At 41.0% G+C, this 22,615-nt stretch overlaps 1 protein-coding gene across 5 annotated transcripts in view; it reads left to right on the forward strand.

Annotated features, from left to right (window-relative positions):
* TENM3 (teneurin transmembrane protein 3) overlaps positions 1-22,615 on the forward strand; it is a 1,349,345-nt gene that overhangs the window by 1,312,481 nt on the left and 14,249 nt on the right. For all 5 annotated transcript variants that reach the window (XM_060184664.1, XM_060184667.1, XM_060184671.1 and 2 more), the window contains 2 exons: positions 13,960-14,135; positions 16,192-16,427. In XM_060184664.1, coding sequence (XP_060040647.1) covers positions 13,960-14,135; positions 16,192-16,427 — 412 coding nt within the window. The remainder of the gene's footprint in view (positions 1-13,959; positions 14,136-16,191; positions 16,428-22,615) is intronic.

Consider the following 22,615-nt stretch of genomic DNA (forward strand, 5'->3'; position numbering starts at 1 on the left):
AATAAAATGGGGGAGGTGTAGAAAGAAAAAGTCAGAATGGTGAAATCTTAAACCTGAAAGTTTATGCAGTGGTGATTTGTAATTTGAGTGAGTCAAAGGCTATAGTCTGAGATTTTTCTTCTGTGTATCTTTATGTTCATATTCTTTGATGCCTTATTAACTTAAGAAAGCATTGGGCTTTTAGCTTACATTTTGAAAGTATGTTTTATTCTCTTGAACACAAAGCCTTGCTAGTTTCACTTGAAACTGCTCCAGGCAACACCAACCCCCAGAGAGACTCTTTTTCCAAAAGTGGTTATGTCCCCTCTAAGAAAATAGGAATTCTTTAAAGGAAATGAAAGTCTTTAAGTGTTTCATTGCAAAGACACACTGATAGATAAAGTATTAAATTATTTACAACCTGATAGGCATGCATTGGCTGAGATTTTGTCTACTCCCTTGGGTTATTAGACATTTCCTATTTATTACTAATTGTCCAGCATTCCTTTATTCATTTATGCACACCATCATTCAATAAAAGTATTGACTTTTATTCAATAAAAGTCCAACGCCAGTTTTATGTGCTGGGGAATGCAGAACTCAAAGACACATTTCAAGGAGCTTGCAGACTAAAGAGGGAAACAGATAACTAAGTAATTGTAAGAATGGTAGATGCAAAATAAAGTTATTTGAAGGTGTGGGGAAGTGGAGAAGTATCATCTAAGTTGAGGAAGCTTGGGGACAAATGTGAGATAAGAAAAATCTCCCTGCGGGTTAAGCACAGGTGGCGCAAAGTGCAAGGACTGGCGTAAGGATCCCGGTTCGAGTCCCCGGCTCCCCACCTGCAAGGGAGTCCCTTCACAGGCGGTGAAGCAGGTCCACAGGTGTCTGTCTTTCTCTCCCCCTCTCTGTCTTCCCCTCCTCTCTCCATTTCTCTCTGTCCTATCCAACAACAATGATGACATCAGTAACAACAACAATAATAACTACAACAATGAAACAACAAGGGCAACAAAAGAGAATAAATAAACATTAAAAAAGAAAAAGAAAAATTTCCCAAGGGAAGTAATTTATTTATATTTTTGCTACAAGGGTTATCACTGAAACTTGATGCCTACACAATCTGCCCACTACTTCTGGCAGCTTTTTTTTTTTTAATTTGATATAATGGATAGAAATTGAAAGCAGCTTTGTTAGGAAGTGCACCCCACAATATGGAATTAAAGAGTTCTATGAGCTAGGAATGGTCTCACCCACCAGACTACTGGAGCTTAAGGGTCTTGTTGGTCATTATTAAATCAATAGAAAAAAGAAATTGAGAGCAGGGGCCAGGCAGTGGTGCACCTGGTTAAGTGCTTATATCACCATGTGCAAGAACCCAGGTTTGAGGCCGCCACTCCCCACGTGCAGGGAGGACTTCATGAGATGTGAAGCAGGTCTACAGATGTTTTTCTCTCCTCTTCTGTATCATCCCCATCCCTCTCAATTTCTCTCTGTCTTGTCAAATGAAAATAGAGGGGGGGATCGGGCAGTGGTGCAGTGGGTTAGGCGCATGTGGTGCAAAGCGCAAGGACCAGCATAAGGATCGCGGTCGAGCCCCCGGCTCCCCACCTGCAGGGGAGTTGCTCCCCACCTGCAGGTGGTGAAGCAGGTCTGCAGGTGTCTATCTTTCTCTCCCCCTCTCTGTCTTCCCCTCCTCTCTCCATTTCTCTCTGTCCTATCCAAAAACGAATAACATCAACAATGGCAATAATAATGACCACAACGAGGCTACAGCAGCAAGGGCAACAAAAGGGGAAAAAAATGGCCTCCAGGAGCAGTGGATTCATGGTGCAGGCACCGAGCCCAGCAATAACCCCGGAGGAAAAAAAAATAATAAAGGTGGGGGGGAAGGCCACCAGAAGCAATGGATTCATAGAGCAGATCTATTTCTAGTGTTCTGAGAAATTTCCAGAAGGTTTAAACCAATTTACATCCCTACCAGTAGTGCAGAAGTCTCCTTTCTTCCCAGCATCTCCAACATTTGTTGCTACTGCCCTTTCTAATGTATAGAATTCTCACAGGTGTAAAGTGGCATCACAATGTTATCTTTAATGATTTAACAGTGGTTTACAAAGTTTTAAGATGTCAGGAATATAGTTTCCCTTCTATGTATAGTGTGTGTAAACCACTGTGTCCTCCACCAAAATCCTGTGCCTCCCCTATGGCCACTGTAGTTCTCCCTTGTGTTTTTGTAATGACTTTGTTTGTTTGTTTGTGGTTCACTATATTACAAGAATCCATTATACCTAGAACATACCAAAGATGTGTTCACTGACTGTATAGATGACAGGTCAGACTTCAGCAGCAGGCTGTAGTCATTAACTACGGGAGAAGTCAGAAGTGATAGAGGCATTTTTCAGTTGCAGAGGGGTTGTTGAAGCATCAGCTGTGCATACTTTTTGAAATTTTTATTTACTGATTTTATAGGACAGAAAGAAATTGAGAGGGGGAGTGGAACTAGAAAGAGAGACATCCGCAACACTGCTCCATCACCAGTGATGCTTCCACCCTGCAGGTGGGGACTGGGGTCTTGCATGGTAACCTGTGTGTTCAATGAGGTGCTCCACTCCCCAGCCCCTAACTGTGGATAGTTTTACAGGCAGGAATCTCCTGTAGCTTCAAGATAAAGACAGTGCCTGTCTTAATGTGCTAGGGTCCACTTCCTGCTACTAGGTCTTGTATCCTTAGTTTTAGGGATCCTTTAAATCTCTGCCTTCCCTAGTACACTCCTCCCTTTTCTGTGTTTATTCCCCATTTTTCCTCCTATTTGTTCCTTAATTGCCCTAGCTTGACCATTCCTCTATTTTCCTTACTCCTCACCCTTTTCACAGCATTCATTTTTCTCTTGTAAAACTTACAAATGGACGTTTTATTATCCTAAGTGTTATTTCATCTAGATTCTAATTCTACCTGCTACTGCTATCTTTCCTTCCAATTCTCTCACAGTCACTCAGTTTTCCAAATCATTGGCATCTCGCTGCTTTCTCAGCACAACTCCCCCCCCCCCACACAGTCTGTTTGCTCTCTTTGAGTCTCAGAGGCCACACTCACTGGCTCTGGAAAAAGAGCTGGACTTGGACACCAAAAACCTGAGCTTCAGTCCTTATTCTGCCATTGCCTCACAACTGTAGGACTTTAGACAAGTCACAGCACTGCTCTCGAATTGTATGCCCTCAACTGGAAAGTGAAAGGCTCTCAGCCATTACAGATTCCTTCTGACTCTAAAAAATAGGTGACCCTACCGTTTCTCCCCCAGCTTTTCACGAGTCTCGGTCACAAGTGACCCCAAAGAAGCACTGAACAAGTTATCCAAGTGCCTTTGCTAAGAATAGGTAGATTGCATTTTCATTAAACCAAATGTTGAGGGTAAGAATAGAATTAATTTATCAGAAGAAAATGTCTTTCTCAACTTTTTCAGCTTTCTGGTTTAAACCATTAATTAGTCTCCTGAATCCACCCCCAGACACTCACCCATGGGGAGTTCTCACTCATTGATTATCCCTGGCTTGTTGGTCTGTCTGAGGTTGAACCCACACCACAACCCAAAGAGAAACACAAAGAGAAGGGTAGGTTTGTTCTCTTGAGTGTCCTGGCTCCCCTGGAATAAGCCCAAAAAGATGAGAGCAAGTATACTTTTGTTTTACAGACTCTTTGAAGTAAAAATCTCCCTTGGCATCAACTGTCTAGCAAGTCTCCATTTCAACACCTATGCAAGACCTGCTAGCTAGACAAACAAGATCTCCCCATGTGTGCCCCTCTTCCTCAGTCAGTACGCAATTTAAAAAAAGAAAAGAAAGAATGACCTGATTTATGCCCCTTCTCTTAGTGATGGCCATCCCAGAATCTTTCCAGCCTCAAAGAGAACGAATCCTGGGACAGGACGTCCTAACTTGGATGCCTTTGTGTCTAGGCCTGTGAATTCAAAGCCGGCCATTATCACTTTGTCACTTCTCCCTGACGTGATAATGACTATGTAAGGGAAGAAGCATTGGGTCACTTTTCTTGAATTTGATCTTGAATTTGACATGAAAAAAAGATGTCATGTCTGTGACCATCTGTCACTAGGCTCCCTGCTTAAAGAAAGGACAGAGGGGAGGGAGGAATTCTGCTCTTGTTTATGCTCCTCTGTGACAGAGACAGGGAGGGGAGATCAGAGATAAATATCATAGTGATATTTTATAGTCATAAATAAACTGTGTAAAAGAGAAAATTTAAAACTTTCCCATCCGAGAAAAGATGGCATCGACTGCTGCCCTGTGTAGTTTTGTGGAGCAAATAGCAGGATGGAATTGGTCTCCTCAAGTCAGGGAAATAACTCACCCAGTAGGGTACATGTCTTTCCATGTACAGAACCCTCATTCCAAACAGGAGCACCACAAGCATCATGGACAACAACAGAAGGTACTCCATGGATAGTGAAGTGAAATATTTATGTCTCTCCTATCTAAATAAAGTCTAAATAAAGACTGGAAATGTTGACTGCAGGAGACCGCTAAGTATTGGTACCATTGCTTATGCTCAAAATACCAAGTGCTGCCTAAGGGTTGGGCAGATCAGTTCTCTCATCTAGGCTTTGTTTGTTTTTGTTTCTTTGCTTTTTTTTTTCTTTTCTTACCAGAGCACTGCTCAACTCTGGCCTCTGGTGATGCAGAGGATTGAACTGGGATTTTGGAGCCTCCCTCTTTGCATAACCATTATGCTATCTACCCCCACTTCATCTAGGCTTCTGAATGAAATGCAGCAGCAGCAGATATTTAAATAGGGTTGAACTCTATGCCCTTCCCCTCAATTCAGTGCTCACTTCTTTCTCGTTACACTTTGCTTAGCCATTGAGACAAAATTAGTAAAATGGTTCTTTCTTTTTTAAAAAATACTTATTTATTTACTTTCCTTTTGTTGCCCTTGTTTTTTAACATTGTTGTGGTTATTGATGTCGGTGTTGTTGGATAGGACAGAGAGAAATGGAGAGAGGAGAAAAAAAACAGAGGGGGAGAGAAAGACGGACACCTGTAGACCTGCTTCACCGCTTGTGAAGAGACTCCCCTGTAGGTGGAGAGCTGGGGGGGGAGCTCTAACCAGGATCCTTACGCAGGTCCTTGCACTTTTCGCCACGTGTGCTTAACCCGCTGTGCCACCACCTGAGCCCCGTAAAATGGTTCTTTCATCTCTCTTTGTACTTACCTTGTGATTTTTAGAAATTGTAGGTAGTAGTCACTGAGCTCTAGAAGGCTTTGTGATTTGTGTGGCAGTTCATTACTCTGCGTACCTTAATGGTGAGAGTATTTTTGTATTTCCTGTTCAGAACCTGATGGGCAGGGTTGGGGATGAGGTTCTTGCTGTGAGTGTTACTGCTACAGGGACCTTCTGATTTGTCTAGGAAACCATGATCAAATATATAAAATTCAGATTTGTTCTTGGAATGCTGATATGTGAATTCTTTGGGTATTATCATTATTAATCACATTTCTGCAGGTAGGATTCTAACTCAGTCCACTTTTCAAAGTTGAAACTGGGTTTGTTTTTTATTTGTTGGTTTAGGTTTTGCTGTTTGTATACTTCCATGGCCTTCATCAGGGGTGAGATGGGGGAATGAATGGCTTCTACATGTGTTTCTTCTGTGATTGGATTGATAATTCTGTTCTACTTTACCACAGTGACAGAGTAGTTGTTCTAAATTAGCATGGGGAGTGAAAATCATTGCCATCACAGATGGCAAAATTGAGGATATTTTTGTTTTTGTGTTAATTGTTTCAACTATGGTAGGAAATTTGAACCTAGGGAACTCTGACGGGTGAGAGGAAAAAATTCTCCTAAAATAGAGGAGGAATCACTCGGTGGAAGGAGTGAGAGGAAGACATTTTGATAAGTCTTAAGTGATTCAGGTCTGAGAACAAAGAGTTCTCAGAGTAAGCTTATTCTGGGATGGCCCTTTTCCCTTGTGAAAGACCAAATTTTAAGTGTAGGGCAGACTGGGAAAAGCCAGTCCTAGCTAAACTTCAGAGACCTTAGTGACCAGAATAGGCCGAAACCAACATCTCCTGCCTTTCTCCCTTTGAACAAGCTGCGTAGTAACTAGAGAAAACAGTTAGTGACCAGACATACATTCAGCTAGTTCTCAGTTACTCTTCTGCAAGTCAAGAGAACACAGGTTTGAGAGAGCAGCCTTGTCAACACCATGTCAGTAAATACCCATGACTGTCTCATCTTGGAGACAGGTCAGTTCATTGTCCCTAGGAAATATAACAGATAACTCCTCTAAATGGCCTGTCTTCTCTGACTTGTTTGTTTCTCTAAAACCCTGCTAAAGATGATTTAGCTATCTTTCTTCAAAAACACAAGGTAATTAAAAAACAAACAACAACATTTGATTAAAGAAGCCATGTGATGGACAAGCACAGAAGACAATACAAATCCTGTTGTTCAGGGCCAGGCAGTAGCACAGTGTGTTAAGCGCACATGGCACAAAGCACAAGGACCGGTGTAGGGATCCTGGTTCAAGCCCCCTGCTTGTTCTTCACAAGCGGTGAAGCAGATCTGCAGGTGTCTATCTTTCTGTCCCCTTCTCTGTCTCTCCTCTTCTCTCTAGCCTATCCAACAACAACATCAGTGGCAACAATAACAGCAATGATAGCAACAAAATGGGGAAAAAATGGCGTCCGGAAGCAGTAGATTCATAGTGCAGGCACTGAGCCCCAGTGATAATCCTGGAGGCAAAAAAAAAAAAATCCTGTTGTTCAATTTTAAGGAGCCTTTTTGCTGAACTGCAAAGTGTTTGCACTTGAATGAATTTGCAGTATCAAGTGTCTGTTGACCTCGTGTTGGAAGCAGTCTGAACTGGTCGATTCTTCTCTCAGTTCACAATCCACTAAAGATGTTTAAGAAAAGGAATATTACAGTGGTGATGTTCCAGAAGACTTTTGGTATCAGAGAGTCTGGGCAGGGGCCAGTCTTGGTTTTGGATTTGTTTTTATTGAGAAAATGTCATCTTGCAAGACTATTGTTGTCTCAGAAGTGCAATTTTGCATCTCCCCAAAATAAGTGCAGGCACTCCTCACCCGCCACCAAATTGCCAATTCCTTCCACTCTCAGGCAAAAACCCACAAGCCATGTTTTCCCCCTTCCAACTACCCAGTTAACATCCTCAGATTTGCTGATATCCTCTATGCCTTCCTCATAGAGCAGGGGTTTATTTTATGTTTCACCTGGTCTTTTCCCTTGCAAATGGCCAAACTTTAAATATAGAGCCGCTATAGGAAGAGAAATATCTAAAAGCCCTTGAGAAGGAAGAATGAAGAGTTGAGAGCATAAAGTCTGTCTGTGAGCAGGAGAGAGAAAGAATATTTTGCATCAGCATAAACATCTTGAGCTGAGAATGGCTGAGCTGCCAGAGACTCTTTGGGGGACATTTCTTAGCAATCCCACTGCTTAGAAAACTCAAAAAGATATTGAAGACTAACACACACACACACACACACACACACACACACACACACACGCAAAGACTCAAACAGCAAGTCTAGGCAAAAAAAAAAGTGCAATCAAAATTAAAGATGAACAAATAGATAAACATCAGCTAAGGGCTTCACATCAAGGAAAGAGCAGAAGGTCATTAAGAGCCAGAGGGAGAAGTCTTTTCTGTGAAAGTCCTTTGTGACAAGGGGTTAGTCGGGATCAAGAAGAATGTGCTGTGTTATGAATTTGAAACCATGAAGTGAAGACTAGAAGAGGGGAATAGAAAGCACAAAGTTGATGTTCTAGTTAAATTCCCTAAAGCCTATTGCATTGTAAATTCAGAATGCTAATAAAAGAAAAGTCCATCTCAAATATATGTGCTGGGCAGAACTAGTTCACCACTAAGGCCAAGTGACAATAAGTAGAGCCACAAAGTTGCACATAAGCAGAGAGAATGTCCACAGGCAACTATTTGATGGGAAGACCTCTTTAGTACCTAGGGTAAAAGTATTACAGAGGCTAACTAGACATTTACTGCTGCCTCGTTTTTTCTACTCTTGCCAAGGTAAAGTTGACATGCTCTTCCTGAAAGTACCTGAAATTCCTTTTTTAAACCACTAGTGTTGGGGCCAGGTGGTGGCATGCAAAAACCCAGGTTCAAGCTCCCATCCCCCACCGGCAAGGGGAAGCTTCACTAGTAGTACAGCAGACCTGCAAATGTCTCTTTTTCTCTCTCCCTCTCTATCTCTCCTGCCCCTCTCAGTTTCTGTCTGTCCTGTAAAATAAATAGAAAGGAAAAGGGGGAAATGACTGCTGATAGCAGAGGATTTGCCATTGTGCAGGTACTGAGCCCCAGCAATAACCCTGGGGGCATATATACAAAATAATTGTAACAGTACAACTAGTGTTTCTCTCACTCCACAGTCCTGGTCATTTCCAAGTCTGTCACTCAGCTTGTTTTTTATTTCTATGGACAGAGTTGCTAGTCTGAAAAAGAAATTTAACATTGAAAAGAAGATAAGGATGCCCTGACATAATTTTTCTATATTTTGTTATTGTGTAATTGTTGGCACATGGGTACAGTTTCTCATCTCACCATAATAGGTGTCTGCAAAACACCCTCATCCCCATATTAGGTCCATCACTGTGTACCAGAACCAGAAAGCTACCCCCCACCCCTCTCCTTGTCCTGCTTCCCCAGAGTCCTTTGTTTGGGTGCAGGTGCAATACACCAAACCAGTCCAAGCTTTACTTTATGTTTCCTTTTTCTGTTCTTGTTTCTTCAGTTTTGCCCTTCAGAGAGAGTATCCCTTCTCTTTCTGGCTTATCTCACTTACCATGATTACTCCAAGCTGTGTCCAAGATGAGGTGGAGGTGTCTTCATCAGTATTCCATTAAGTATAAGTACCACACTTCCTTAGCCATAATCTGTTGTTGGACACCTAGGTTGCTTCTAAGTTTAGGCTATTACACATTGTGCCATAAACATAGGTGTGCATAAAACTCTTTGGATGGCTGTTTGTGGAGAGCAGTATGGAGAACTCTCAGAAGGCTAGAAGTGGGCCTACCCTATGACTCTGAGTTCCCCTCCTGGGGATGATGTGAAATATTTACATGAAATTACTTCTTCCTCTTAAAGAACTTCCTCTAATCCTCAAATGAAGTATTTTCCTATCTTTGACATGTTTAAATGTTTTTTCTTCATGGAAGGGTGGATGTAAGAGGTAATCTTTTTCAATTTTTTAACACTACTGTTGATCCCTGATCCCCCCCCCCCCCCCGTAGGCCAGTGAGCGTGGGAGCCTCATTTTCAATAGTTAACTTCCCTCATGTGGGACTCCATCCCCCCCCTACCTCACCCCCCACCATTGGATGTCCTATGCTCTTTACAGGAACAATTTCCCAGCATTATAGCTTACATGCAAAGCTTATTGAAAAACTGTTAGGTGAAGCTCTGAGAACCCTGAAACCCTAATGCCTTTCCTGGCTTGCCTACCTCAAGTTTCTTGGCACTGCAGTCACTAACCTTGAACTCAGCTTCACCACCACAAACACAGGTTCAGAGCCTCTGAAGCTAAAACTGGCCACTAAAATGAAGTGAAACTGGCCACTAAAATGCCAACGGAACTGTATGTCCTTCTAGCTGTGTTACTGGCAAAAACAACTTGCATTCTGTTTCCCAAAGAACCAAAGGCTAGTAGGTGACCACCCAGACACTCAGCCTTTTGAGCCCCAGGTGGTATGTGGGGGCTTCTGTGCAAGAAGCTGCTGACGGTGCAAAGACAGAGGTTGAAGGAATGACTGTCTGCAGGAGAAAGGTGACTCTGTTTTAGACTGAGTATAGCTCAAAGACATAAACCAGCAAAAGGGCCACAAAGGGGCAGAAGAGTGATGGCAGCAAGAACAAATTAGCAAATAGCTTGTAGGTGGCACTAGCTAAAGAGAACTACATTCTGAGACCGTGCGAGAACTATGGGGAGGACGGGGGCACAGAACTTTGGTGGAGGGTACAGTATGGAACTATACCCTGTAATCTTACAATCTTAGTAGTAGTCACAAATAAAAATGAAAAAAATATATAAAGAGAACTATAACTGTCCACTTTATACCCGGTGCTGAGATTTTGAACAGTTATGGACTAGGCCATGGAAGTTCCAGTTATAAGAAGATGCGGGGATAGCCTGATCAGATCATCTAACCACATCTTACTCTCACGGTTTTCATCTGTTAAGTGGGGAAACCAATGTAATATTGAATTTTCATTAGACTCATTTCAAAGGATGATAATCTCTTGATAAAAACAAAACAAACAAAAAAAAAAGAATTGGGCTAGTGAAATAATTCAATAGGACCGTGACTCAGGCTGATAATCAGTCCCATTGAAGGTGACTTTGGTGCTTAGTACTGTGATCTCATTCCCTCTCTTTGCCTCTGTACCTTCTCTGTCTCTGTGAATAGAAAGAGAGCAGGGAGGGAGGGAGGGAGGGAGGGAGAGAGGACGGGCGACCATAATTGCCAGTCTCTTCATGACTTACTTCCCTAAGCATAGTTACCTCGAGTTCCGTCTTACTATCCCAAAAGGCAGTATTTCATCAGGCTGTTCGTTTATCCAAAACACAGTAATATGTTCTTCAATTTATATGGTGAAAAATGAACTATCCTGCCCAGTTTTAGAGTGCCCAGTTTTAGGCTAGTTTTGTCCATAACTCTGTAGCTTGGCTTTGCTATATAAATAGACCTATACATGTTTATTTCTTCAAGCGCAATAATTTCTTCCAAGAAGCAATGACAGCAATAAAAACATGCTAGATTTCTTTCATTTATGCTTTAGTCTGCCAGGGGCATCTGGGTAGATGAGGAGGAGACAGATTGACCTTTTATTTTTCTTCAGTTCTGTATTCTGAGTGCAAACAATGATTACATTTAGTGTTCTTTCTTTCTTTCTTTCTTTCTTTTCTCTCTGTCTCTCTGTCTCCTGAGTGCCCCTTCTTGCCGCTAGCGAAGCAGCTTGGTTAGTTGTCAAACCGAGTCAGTCAAACCTTGAATGATAATGTCCCCACTGAACTAGTGGAGTCAGCTCATTCCTGAGCCCAGAGCAGACATGGTCTTTTTCTTATTCTTTTTTTTTTTTTGTCTTGTTTCCACCATGACATAATCCTGCTGAATCTTCTCTATTTCAGTTACCTAGTTTAACTGAAAAGCAGAATTAACATGGAATTTTAGATGAGGTGGTTTATTTATTTAATTTTTTTTTTTAGACTCCAGCTTTGTAGTCAAACCTATGAAGGACTTGTACCCAAGAATAGTCCTCAGATTGTTCTGAGAGATCAGGTCCAAAGACTGGATCCTAGTGTAGAAGTATTATAGTGTGTATGCACATGAAGAGAAGTTCCAGCAGATATTTATAGAGCTTATACAAAGTATAACAAGTGGGGCCAGGTGGTGGCGGCACACCTGGTTAAGTGCACACATTACAGTGTATAAGGACCTGGTTTCAAGCCCCTGGTCCCCACCTGCAGAGGAAAAGCTTCACAAATGGTGAAGCCAGGCTGTAGATGTCTCTCTATCTCCCCCTCCCCTCTCAATTTCTCTCTGTCTCTATCCAATAGTAAATAAATAAATAAAATAAAAAGCCAAGTATAATGAGTTAGACAAAAACATATCTCCTATCTTGGTACTATCTATACATGCCTTTCTTTCCCGCATTAACCTGTTCTCAGAACTTGGGGGTCAGGTGTAATAGACCTTTGATGTCCATCCTTGATGACTAACAAAGGCCATGTCTCAGGTCACCATACCCCTTGCCTTCACAGTCAGGGATATTTGGAGTGCAACCTCTTTTTTCTTTCACAATTCAGGGCCCTTTTAACTCTTGGAGCCACCAAAATAACTAACTTGCTTCGATAGTGTGCACATTTGCCATGTGCATACCCCAATTTAAACCCAGACCTCACCACATGGAAGTGTGGTGTATTTCACCTAACATCTCCCAGTAACTAAGCACATCTTTCAAAGTGAACACTTTACACTCTAAGTCTTACGTTCTTTTTTTTTCAGATTATGACTAAAGTACTTTTTCCTACATATTGTTCCCTTGGAGCCCATGCTTATACCTGTCAGTATTACCCTCTCTGCTGGTTTTGCCCCCCCCCTTAATAACACTTGTTTTTCACTAATAAAATATTTTCTCTAAAGCCTTGCATCTGGATTGATTTACTGATTTTTTTTTTCCAGAGCACTGCTCAGCTCTGGCTTATGGTGGTGCTGGAGATTGAACTTGGTGCTTTTGGTGCGCCCCACATGAAAATCTTTTTGTATAACCATTATTCTATCTCCCCAGTTCATCTAGACTTATCTAAGTAGGACATGGTTTGAGCCTTCATTCCCCTTAAGCCTTACATTAGTGAGGCTGACTTTGTCTCAGTGTGAAATCCAATTCTAAATATATTGCTGTCCCAAGGAAATCTTGTGCTTTCAATCCAGAATTTTCTTTCAAGCCAAATTTCCTTTTTTTTTCAAATTTTCTGTGATACTGCCACAAATAAGTCACTCCCAAAATCAATTTTTGGGAGTCGGGCAGTAGCGCAGTGGTTTAAGTGCACGTGGCGCAAAGCGCAAGGCCCAGGGTGAGGATCCCGGTTCGAGCCCCCAGTTCCCCACCTGCAGGGGAGTTGCTTCACAGGCGGTGAAGCAGATCTGCAAGTGTCTCTCTTTCTCTCCCCCTCTCTGTCTTCCCCTCCTCTCTCCATTTCTCTCTGTCCTATCCAACAGCGACAACATCAACAATAAAAAAAAAAACAAGGGCAACAAAAAGGAAATAAATAAATATTTTTTAAAAATCAGTTTTTGCTGTTGTTATTGTCAGTGGGTCTTCACTATTCTGGACCAACTTTTCAGGTAGAAAGATAAATAGAAAAGGAAAAATACTACACCACCAAACTTCCCCCAGTGTGGTAGGAGCTGGACTTGAACCTGGGTCTCCTGCATGGCAAAGCAGGTACACTCCCAAGTGAGCCACCTTATCATCCCACGAATCAGTTCTTTAGGGAAATTGTGTTAATTAATGGAAAGTGATAATCAGTTTAAAGAAAATGTGTAAATCAATAAATATTCATGACCATAGGCTAGCTTTTACAAATATATTCTAAGATTTAAGTGGCATCTGTTATGTGCTAAAAAAAGAGTAAACAATGAAGTAGGAAGTAATCATTAAGGGCGAGGAAATATTGCATCTCATTACTGGAAGCGTGATAAGTAATTTCAGTAAGAGTAAGAAACACAGTAAGTCATCCTTCCAGGTATCAATTCCTGCAGTTCAGGACAGACAAGATTTATTACCACCAACACTATTTAAGTCACAGCTTACCATTCACAACTGTGTCAGTCCTGAAGAAATAAGAACATCTTTAAATGGGTTTTATTTTTTTAATTTGTTGAAGCTATCTCAAGATACTGAAAGAATATTTGTATGGAGATGTATATACGTGTGTGTGTGTGTGTGTGTGTGTGTGTGTGTGTGTGTATCTATAAACATACTGACTTGCAAAGATATATGTATTCTTTTTTTTCGTATTTCACTGCCATAGAGGTCCTAAGTTGTTAAAACTTTAAAATGGATATAATCTTGAATAAAATCTACTTTGTAGAAAATAAGGTGGAATACTAAGGAAATGCACATCAGCTAACCTTTTCCCTTTGAAACAGCAAATTAGATGTGCAGGAGGCTTTTGGTCACACTTCAAGGAATAATATGCTGAGATGGAGAGCTATTCTGTTTACTCTGACTTGCACCGGTGAGGTTTTTCTATGTTAAACAGGCTTTTGATTACTTCAAAGGATGTTTGAAGTCCTCACTCTGCAGAGCCCATGCACAAAGACAAATATTCCTCCAAATTCAGGCAGCTGATATTGCTGCATGTTATCTTCATAAGGAACAAGAACCTGCAGCTTGCTGTCTAATGCCGAATTCATGCCTCTTTTCTGTAGCTACGACAGTGAAGGCCGGCTGACAAATGTCACCTTCCCAACGGGAGTGGTCACCAACCTTCATGGGGATATGGACAAGGCCATCACCGTGGACCTCGAGTCATCCAGCCGAGAAGAAGATGTCAGCATCACTTCCAATTTGTCCTCAATCGATTCTTTTTACACCATGGTTCAAGGTAAAAGCATAATTTTAAACGGGTAATTGAAAAAACACCACTAGCACCTAAATAGAATGTCGCCACCCTCAGCCTCTAAGATGAACCAGAAAAGGAAAGGTGAACATTAAAAACCTCTAGAGACACTGATGAAAAATATCTAGTGGGAGTCAGGCAGCGGGTTAAGCACCCGATCCCCATTCGAGCCCCCGGCTCCCCACCTGCAGGGGAGTCGCTTCACAGGCGGTGAAGCAGGTCTTCAGGTGTCCATCTTTCTGTCTTCCCCTCCTCTCTCCATTTCTCTCTGTCCTATCCAACAATGATGACATCAATAACAACAACAGTAATAACAACAACAATAAAAACAAGGGCAACAAAAAGTAAATAAATAATTTTTTAAAAAAGAAAAATATCTAGTGTCTGTGGAATATCTATATATATAAATGTATATATATATATATATATGTGTGTGTATATATATATATGTATATCTTAAAATCATATATGTAAAATTAGTTTGACCTAGAAATAGAATAACTTCTTCTCCCATGTAAAGAAATGACTTGTTTCATTCAGAATTTCAAGTGACCATCTGTACAGTAAATGAAACTCATGTTTTTGTTTTTTCCATTGAATCTATAGATATAGATAGTCAATACCTCTCTATATAGGAGCATCCTACCATACTCCTTTTAGAAGGAATCTTCAAAAACTCTGTTTTCAAGAGTGAGGGCATACTAGTAAGAATAATTTCTGAGTGCATATTAAACTTCTTTCATTTGCTCTGTATCAACTATGGCAGGTTACCTTTATTTCATTTACTTTTTACTGCCATAAGCATTATTGCTGGGGCTTGATGGCTGCATGATGAACCCACCAGTCCTACAGCCATTTTTCCTTTTTTTTCTTCATTATGAGATAGAGAGAAATTGAGGGTGGGAGGAAGAGATAAAGAGGGAGAAAGATAGTTGTAGTACTTGCTTCACCAATCATGATGCTTCCTCCTGCAGATGGAGAACAGTGTTCAAACCTGGGCCCTTGAGTGTGGTAACATGAGCACTTAACTAGGTGCATCACAACCCAACCCCTAACAAGTTACCTTTACTAGTAGCTAAAACTTGTAAATCTTTCTTCAAGCCATATCGTCATTTTTCAAATTTTCTGTGATACTGCCACAAAAAAAAAAAAAAAGTCACTCCCAAAATCAAATTTTGCTTCTTCCCCAAATGGTCCCATGGTATTCAAAACTTTTTAATTGAGGCAGTAGCCTACAATATAAGAGAGTTTGAGGTACAAAATATAAGATGCTTCCCTTTTTTAAAGTCAGTTTCACAGGAAACATTAACTTATTTTTAATGATAATACAAAGATACAGTTATGGAGGTCGGTGGTGGTGCGCCTGGTTGAGCGCACATGTTACAATATGCAAGGACCCAGGTTCGAGCCCCAGACCCCACCTGAAGGGGGAAAGCTTTGCGAGTGGTAAAGCAAGTCTGCCGGTGTCTCTCTTTCTCTTCCCCTCTCTATCTCCCCCTACTTTCTGGGTTTCTGGCTATCTCTATCCAATAAATAAAGATAATTTTAAAAAATTAGAAAAATAAATAAATAAAACAAAAACAGAGATACAGTCATTAAATCTTTCTAAAAGATGTCTGAAAAAGGATATAGAGATTGGTAGAAAAGAAGAGAAATTTCTAAAGAGACTTTGGAGATAACACACTGGCCTACTAAAAGAACATTGGTCTATTATAAAACATCTACTGTGCATTCCATGGAGGCTGAACCCTCATTTCTTCATGAAAATAAGAAAAAGAAATCTATTAAACTGGGAGACTTTAATGTCCCCTGAAGTTTACCTTTAATATTCAGTCAAATCTATTTCAGCACAAAATGCCAAAAATTCAAAGTTGTTTTATTGCTCTCTAAAAGGACATCCAGAATCCGGATGGTCTCTTTATTTCCTTGTAAGTGGAGTTCAAGGAGTTCAGTGAGCATTTTAGAAATTCCTATCACTTCTAACTGCAGCGCCTACCTCGTTATTTAATTGATGTCTATTGTTTTCTGCTCCGTGTTTCAGATCAGTTAAGAAACAGCTACCAGATTGGTTACGATGGTTCCCTGAGAATTATCTATGCCAGTGGCCTGGATTCACACTACCAAACAGAGCCTCATGTTCTGGCTGGCACAGCCAACCCAACAGTTGCCAAAAGAAACATGACTCTTCCAGGTGAAAATGGTCAGAATTTGGTGGAATGGAGATTCCGAAAAGAGCAAGCCCAAGGAAAAGTCAACGTCTTTGGACGAAAGCTCAGAGTATGTACATGTTTGTTGATGGTAGCTATGCAGTACTCCAAATGTGTCTTTCCAGAGTGGCAGGCCTAGTGCTCATCTGTTCACCCTCATCTGCCATCTGCCTCACTCAGTGGAGCACCTAACCACAGAGCCTCAGTTTGATACCCATCCACCGAGCCATTGAGATGGCTCATAATACAACCCAACTGCTTGGAAATGTTTTTCTCATTATTATTCATGATTGAAAATAAATTCTTCCCTGGGAAATTTTAAAAATATATATTTATCACAATCCCAAATAACCTGACTGGCAAATGATTCTTATTTTACTAATAGTTAAGAGTACTGTGTTTGAGAGTCGGGTGGTAGTCGGCTTAAGCGCATGTGGCGCGAAGCGCAAGGACCCCGGCTTAAGGATCCCGGTTTGAGCCCCTGGCTCCCCACCAGGGGAGTTGCTTCACAAGCAGTGAAGCAGGTCTGCAGGTGTCTATCTTTCTCTCCCTCTTTCTGTCTTCCCCTCCTCTCTCGATTTCTCTCTGTCCTATCCAACAACAGCAACAACCACAACAATGATAAAACAACAAGGGCAACAAAAGGGGGAAAAAATGGTCTCCAGAAGCAGTGGATTTGTGGTGCAGGCATCGAGCCCCAGCAATAACCCTGGAGGCCAAAAGAAAGAGTACTATGTTTTCTTCCTTTCGTGTTCAGGAGTGATTGCTTCCTAGTGTAGGGGTAGGGATACTTAAGAATCAGATGAAATACTGAATTATATATGAGAAACAACTTTATCTCACTATGTATTTTTTTAGTAAACAGATTTTGGTGTTTCACATTAATATAGATAACAACCTAACATTGCTTCACTTATCACTGAAGAATGTTTACTTAAAATGAAGAGAGAGAACAATACTTAGAGCAGGCCATTGCCTTAGTGAACAGATCATCACCTTGTTTGAATTTATGTCCAGGTATTTTCTTCTTTTCCATGTAATTATAATTGGATTGTTTTCTTAATTTCTCTCCTTTTTTTTTAAACAATCAACCATATGGGAAAAAATCAGAACATATCTAAATGTTCACTTATCTGTATCCTCGTTCCTAAAATATGATTTCAATAATACTATTTGGAAAATATAGTAACATTATGACATGAGCATGACATATGCATGTTTGTGAACATATGATAGAGCTCTATGTACAGAATAGATCAAACTTTCCCTATCCTGTCCTGATTTCACACAGTTGTTAAAGGATCAAAAGAGACAGTGTGAAGGTACTTTCAAAAGGAAACTCAAAGATCCTGTATTCCCTAACCCTCAGCCAGAGAATCTCACCCACATATACAAGCGTTGGGCATTGATACCCACACAGCAGATGGGTAGGAAGGAGCTGTTTAGCTTGCTAGCTAGGAAAATGTCAGTGCAAAACAGAGACAAGTATGAAAGCTACTTCCCCCAACACGATCCACATAACATCTTGCCTGCTCTTCTTTGGGACAAGCTCTGTCCAAGTATATCCTTTTTTCTTTATAACATCCTTTTTTTTTTTTCTAGACTTAAAAGAAATTAGGAAGAGTAGAGGCAAAAAGGGGAAAATCCAATCTGGAATCTCTGGTTCGCTGCCTGATTCTAATGGGAGAAAATATACTTGCCTCTCCTCCCAGCTATAGTTGCACTATCTGTATTTTCAGCTACGCAAGGTCAGCTGAGGTCCAGATATGCTGCATAAAGTAAGATAACTTGAGAGGGGATGTGGCTCAGTGATGGAGCTCCAGGCTTGTGTATGTGAGGTCCTGTGTTCAGTCCTTGGCATCGTATGTGCCATACTGAAGTTGTGACGTGTGTCTGTCTCTCTCTTTCTAATTAACAAATCTTTTTAAAAAAAAAAAAATTATTGGAGAGTTAATAGTTTACAGTATAGTTGTTGGCATATGGGTACAATTTTTATCACCCCATGATAGGTGTTTGTAGAACTCTCACCCCTAGCCTGGGTCCTTTTCCACCATTGTGCACCAGAACCCTGAGGCCTTCACTATCTCTTTCCTTTCCCCTCCTTCCCGAGAGTCTTTTGCTTTAGTGCAAAAAACTGGGTGCACCCCACCCAGTCCAGGTTTCACTTTCCGTTTTCCCTTTCTGTCCTTATAAGGACATATATAAGTAAGTTCCACATGTAAGTGAGATCATCTGGTATATGTCCTTCCTGTTAAGTGAGATAAACCCCCCCCCTGAAAAAAAAAAATCCTTTTTAAAGACATATTTTGAGACAGGGATCCAGGGATCACATTCTCATAAGTTAATTTTATTTATTTATTTATTCATACCAGAGTAGTATTCAGTTCATGCTTATGGTGGTGCAGTGGATTGAAGCTGGGGAAAAAAAAAAACTTTATTATCTTTATTTACTGGGTAGAGACAGCCAGATATCAAGAGGGAAGAGGATGACAGAGGGAGAGAGACACCTGCAACACTGCTTCACCACTTGCAAAGCTTTCCCCCTGCAGTTAGGGACTGGGGTGTTGAACCCTGGCCCTTGTGCACTGTAACATGTACACTCAACTAGGTGCGCCACCGCCTGGCCTGTCCACTAACTTTTGATGTGGTATGTTGTTAAAATTTCTACTCTATATGGGCCAGGTGATGGCACACCTGGTTAAGTGAAGACATTACAGTGCACAAGGATTCAGGTTCAAGCCCCTTGTCCCCACCCAGGGTGGGGGGAGCTTAACAAGTGGTGAAGCAGGGCTTCAGGTGTCTCTGTCTCTCTTCCCATCTCCTACCCTCTGCTGTCTCCCCCCTCCTCTTAATTTCTCTATGTCTCTATTCAATAATAAGTAAAAATATATTTTTAAAATTTAAAAAGTATTGCCATTGTTGCTATTCCCTTACCATTGCTGATTTATGAATTACACTTTATCATAGGTGTGTGTTGTGGAGGGAAAATGGTATTTAAAGGGGTAGTACTATCCACTGAGGGTCTTCAAATGTGTTCCTGTGGATAAGTGGGCATGGTTTCCTTTGAGATAGGAAAGGCTAATACTCACAGTTGTGGATGTTCTTTTCTCTGTAAATGGCAGAACCACAAAGCCTCCACCAGACATTTCAGAAAATACACTGTTTAAAATGTTCTGTTCAGTCACACTGAAAGGCGATTTCCAGCTGATATGTGTGATTGCTCTCTGAGAAACAATGCACAGATCACAAAGGGAGGATTTCTTACTTCCAAGATGAGACTGGATGTGCCAGCTCTGACTGCTAATTTCATTCCTCTGTGGATTTGCAGAGAGCAACACTAGGGAGAAGATGCTGATAGGAAAATCTGGTTTAGAGACGGAATCTGGAGTTTGCCAAAACAGGAAAAGGAGGAGAAAACAGAACAGAGGCTATCAGGACAATAGATCAACTTGAAAAACTAGCCATATCCTGAGACAGAAAACATCTTCTCAGTCACTGTTCCTTGGCAGAAGGGACATTTTTATTTTTTCATTTTTTTAAAGTTATTTTAAAGATTTATGTTTTCATCTAAAGAGAAGGAGTAAGCCAAGCCCTGCTCCAGCTTTGTGCATGGGATGAGCTATGAGCCTGACACACAGTGGACATTCAAGTATTTATTCAATGAATGGAAAGAAGGAAGAAGAGATTGCTTTATAATAAGGATCATTTCACTGTAGCTGAATTTTTCTGAGAGAACATGTACAAACAGCACATCCTTAGTGAATGTCCAACTGCTATAAACAGACCAAACACCAGCTATAATATATTACGAAGATACACTAGATGTGACACTTACAGTAATTTCAGTAGTTAATTTAGGAGCCAGGCGGTGGTGTACCTGATAGAGTGCACATGTTAGCATGCTCTACAAACTGGGCTCAAGTCCCCAGCTACAGGAGGAAGCTTCACAAACAGCATAGTAGTGCTGCAGGTGTCTCTCCTTCTTTCTCTCCTCCCTGCCCCACTCACCTTGCATCATAACAGAAAGGAAAAAAAGGTGGGAAGCAACTGGGAAGATAATATAATATGTACACAAAAAAGACTTCCATGCCTGAGGCACCAAAGGTCCCAAGTTCAATCCCCAGCACTGCCATAAACCATAAACGAGAACTGAGCAGTGCTCTGGTAAAGGAAGAAAAAAGGAGTAATTTAGAAAGGAAGAGAAGGCAGAACTATATTTTAAAAATGGGCCAACATATATAAATATAGATACTTATAGAAATAATAGTCACCCCATATTTATAACTTTGGGTGAACTACTGCAGTTTCCAGTAGAGGGAATGGGCACACAGAACTCTGGTGGTGAGAACGGTGCAGAATTAAACCCCTGTTAGCTCATAATTTTGTAAGTCAACATTAAGAGAAGGAAAGGAAAGAAAAAGAAGGGAAAAGGGATGGAGAGGAAAAAACAATGGCCTCTGGAAACAGTGGAGATAGTTGGCACTGAGCCTCAGCGATAACCCTGGTGGGGAAATATGTTAATTTAGAAGACAAGAGGAGAAAAGGAAAAAATGTAAAAGAAGCTAGCAATATGGAAAGCATTTTCTATGAAGTAGTACATCAAGTAAAGGGAAGTAGCTACAGAAGGAAACAATAAAGTGAAATTGTGATGGAAATGTTGGAATACGGCCAAATGAAAGATAAATCCACAGCTTACATATTTGTAGCAAAAAATAAAAGTACCCCCTCTCTTAGTAATGGCATGCTAATAATGATATTTATCTTCTGGAGCTCAGAGAGGTGGTTCTGCAGGGAAGTGCGGGTCGTGAAAGTATAACCAGGTTCCATCACTGGCATCACCTATGTTGGAACAGAGTTCTCTCACTCCCTCTCTTTGGATAAATAAATCTTTTAAAATAAAATTTATCTTCTGAGCTGGCCCAGACTTCATATGCTTAAAAGGAAATTTTGGCAGATTTTTAAAAAAGAGTCTCAAAAGTTGAAAGCAAAGTGTGTTTAAAGGCATACATAAATGTGATGGCATACGTCAATCTTATTATGCCAGTCACATTTGTGTGAGCCCCTCTTTCTCACTTTCCTCTGAATGACACAGCCCAGAGTTGGACTCTCCAAGGCGGTTAGCACTTGCTGACGTGTGGACCGACACAAAACAATCTGTAGCAAGTGATGTTCTAGCAGGGACAGAAGGGAGTCGTGATATCGTCAGTAAGTGTACTGGGTAATGAGCCAACCCTCCCTTGCTTCTTGCCATAACATCCCACACAAGTGAATATAATCCAATCGTGCTGTGTATCTTTAAACATATAGACGTTATTCTGTGTGTTCATTCCTTAGTTTTTCAAACATCCCCGAGGGCAGATGAGAACCACCACCACCCCCCCTCCCCCGATGTCACAGGGCTGTTGTGACGAATTACAGTCCTGCTGGACATGACTTTTGAAGATGGGGACTTTCCATGCTTACTTGAAAGAAAGGCTTGTTTGTATCTCACCACGAGTTCCATGCTGGTCTCTTATCCACACACAACATTTGCATCCATTATTGCCCAGCTGGAGGCAGGGAAATGATCTTGGGTTAGGGTTTTCATTATAGGTGAACTATTCGATTTAACTTGCTATTTTTATATTGAAGCTACTGATTAAAAGGCCACTGGGGCTTGGGCCAGTGATGGTGCTTTATGACTGTCACTATATATATTAAGAAAAAGGTTGAAAAGTGACTGTGAGTCTATTAAAAAAAAAAAAGTTGAGCAAGACTGTGTTCTAGAACGGAAGTGTCCTCTGGATTTCCCCCACTCTGTTTACAGTACTTGAAAAAGAAGGTTTGGGAGGTGTAGAAAAGCCAACAATCTGTTGAACTGTTTGGAAATTTTACATACGGAATAACAGAGTGATGGAGAGTGTGAGGAAAGCACAACTACATTCTAACTCTTTCCTCCTGGCTTCAGTCTGAGACTACAAGAGAGGCAATGTATGCAGTGCTGCTCTGGATACAAGGAAAAGTCTGAATAATCGATCCAAATGTTTGAATCGTGCTTTTAGATGTTTCTCTGTGGTGACATGTTTGTTATGGTGGCTCACACAATGACAGTGAGAATGACACTGTTTGGTTTTCACCTGAGTGTACTTGTCTTATACTCTCAAATCAAAGAGACAAATAAAGAGTCCAGCAACAGGGTGCAGGCGGAGGTAGAGAAAATGAGGGACTTGGGGCCCGTCTTCCTATCCTTCTGTCTTCAGTAACCAAAAGTGATAGCAG

This window comes from Erinaceus europaeus, chromosome 2 (genome assembly GCF_950295315.1).
Source record: "Erinaceus europaeus chromosome 2, mEriEur2.1, whole genome shotgun sequence".
Lineage (NCBI taxonomy): Eukaryota > Metazoa > Chordata > Mammalia > Eulipotyphla > Erinaceidae > Erinaceus > Erinaceus europaeus.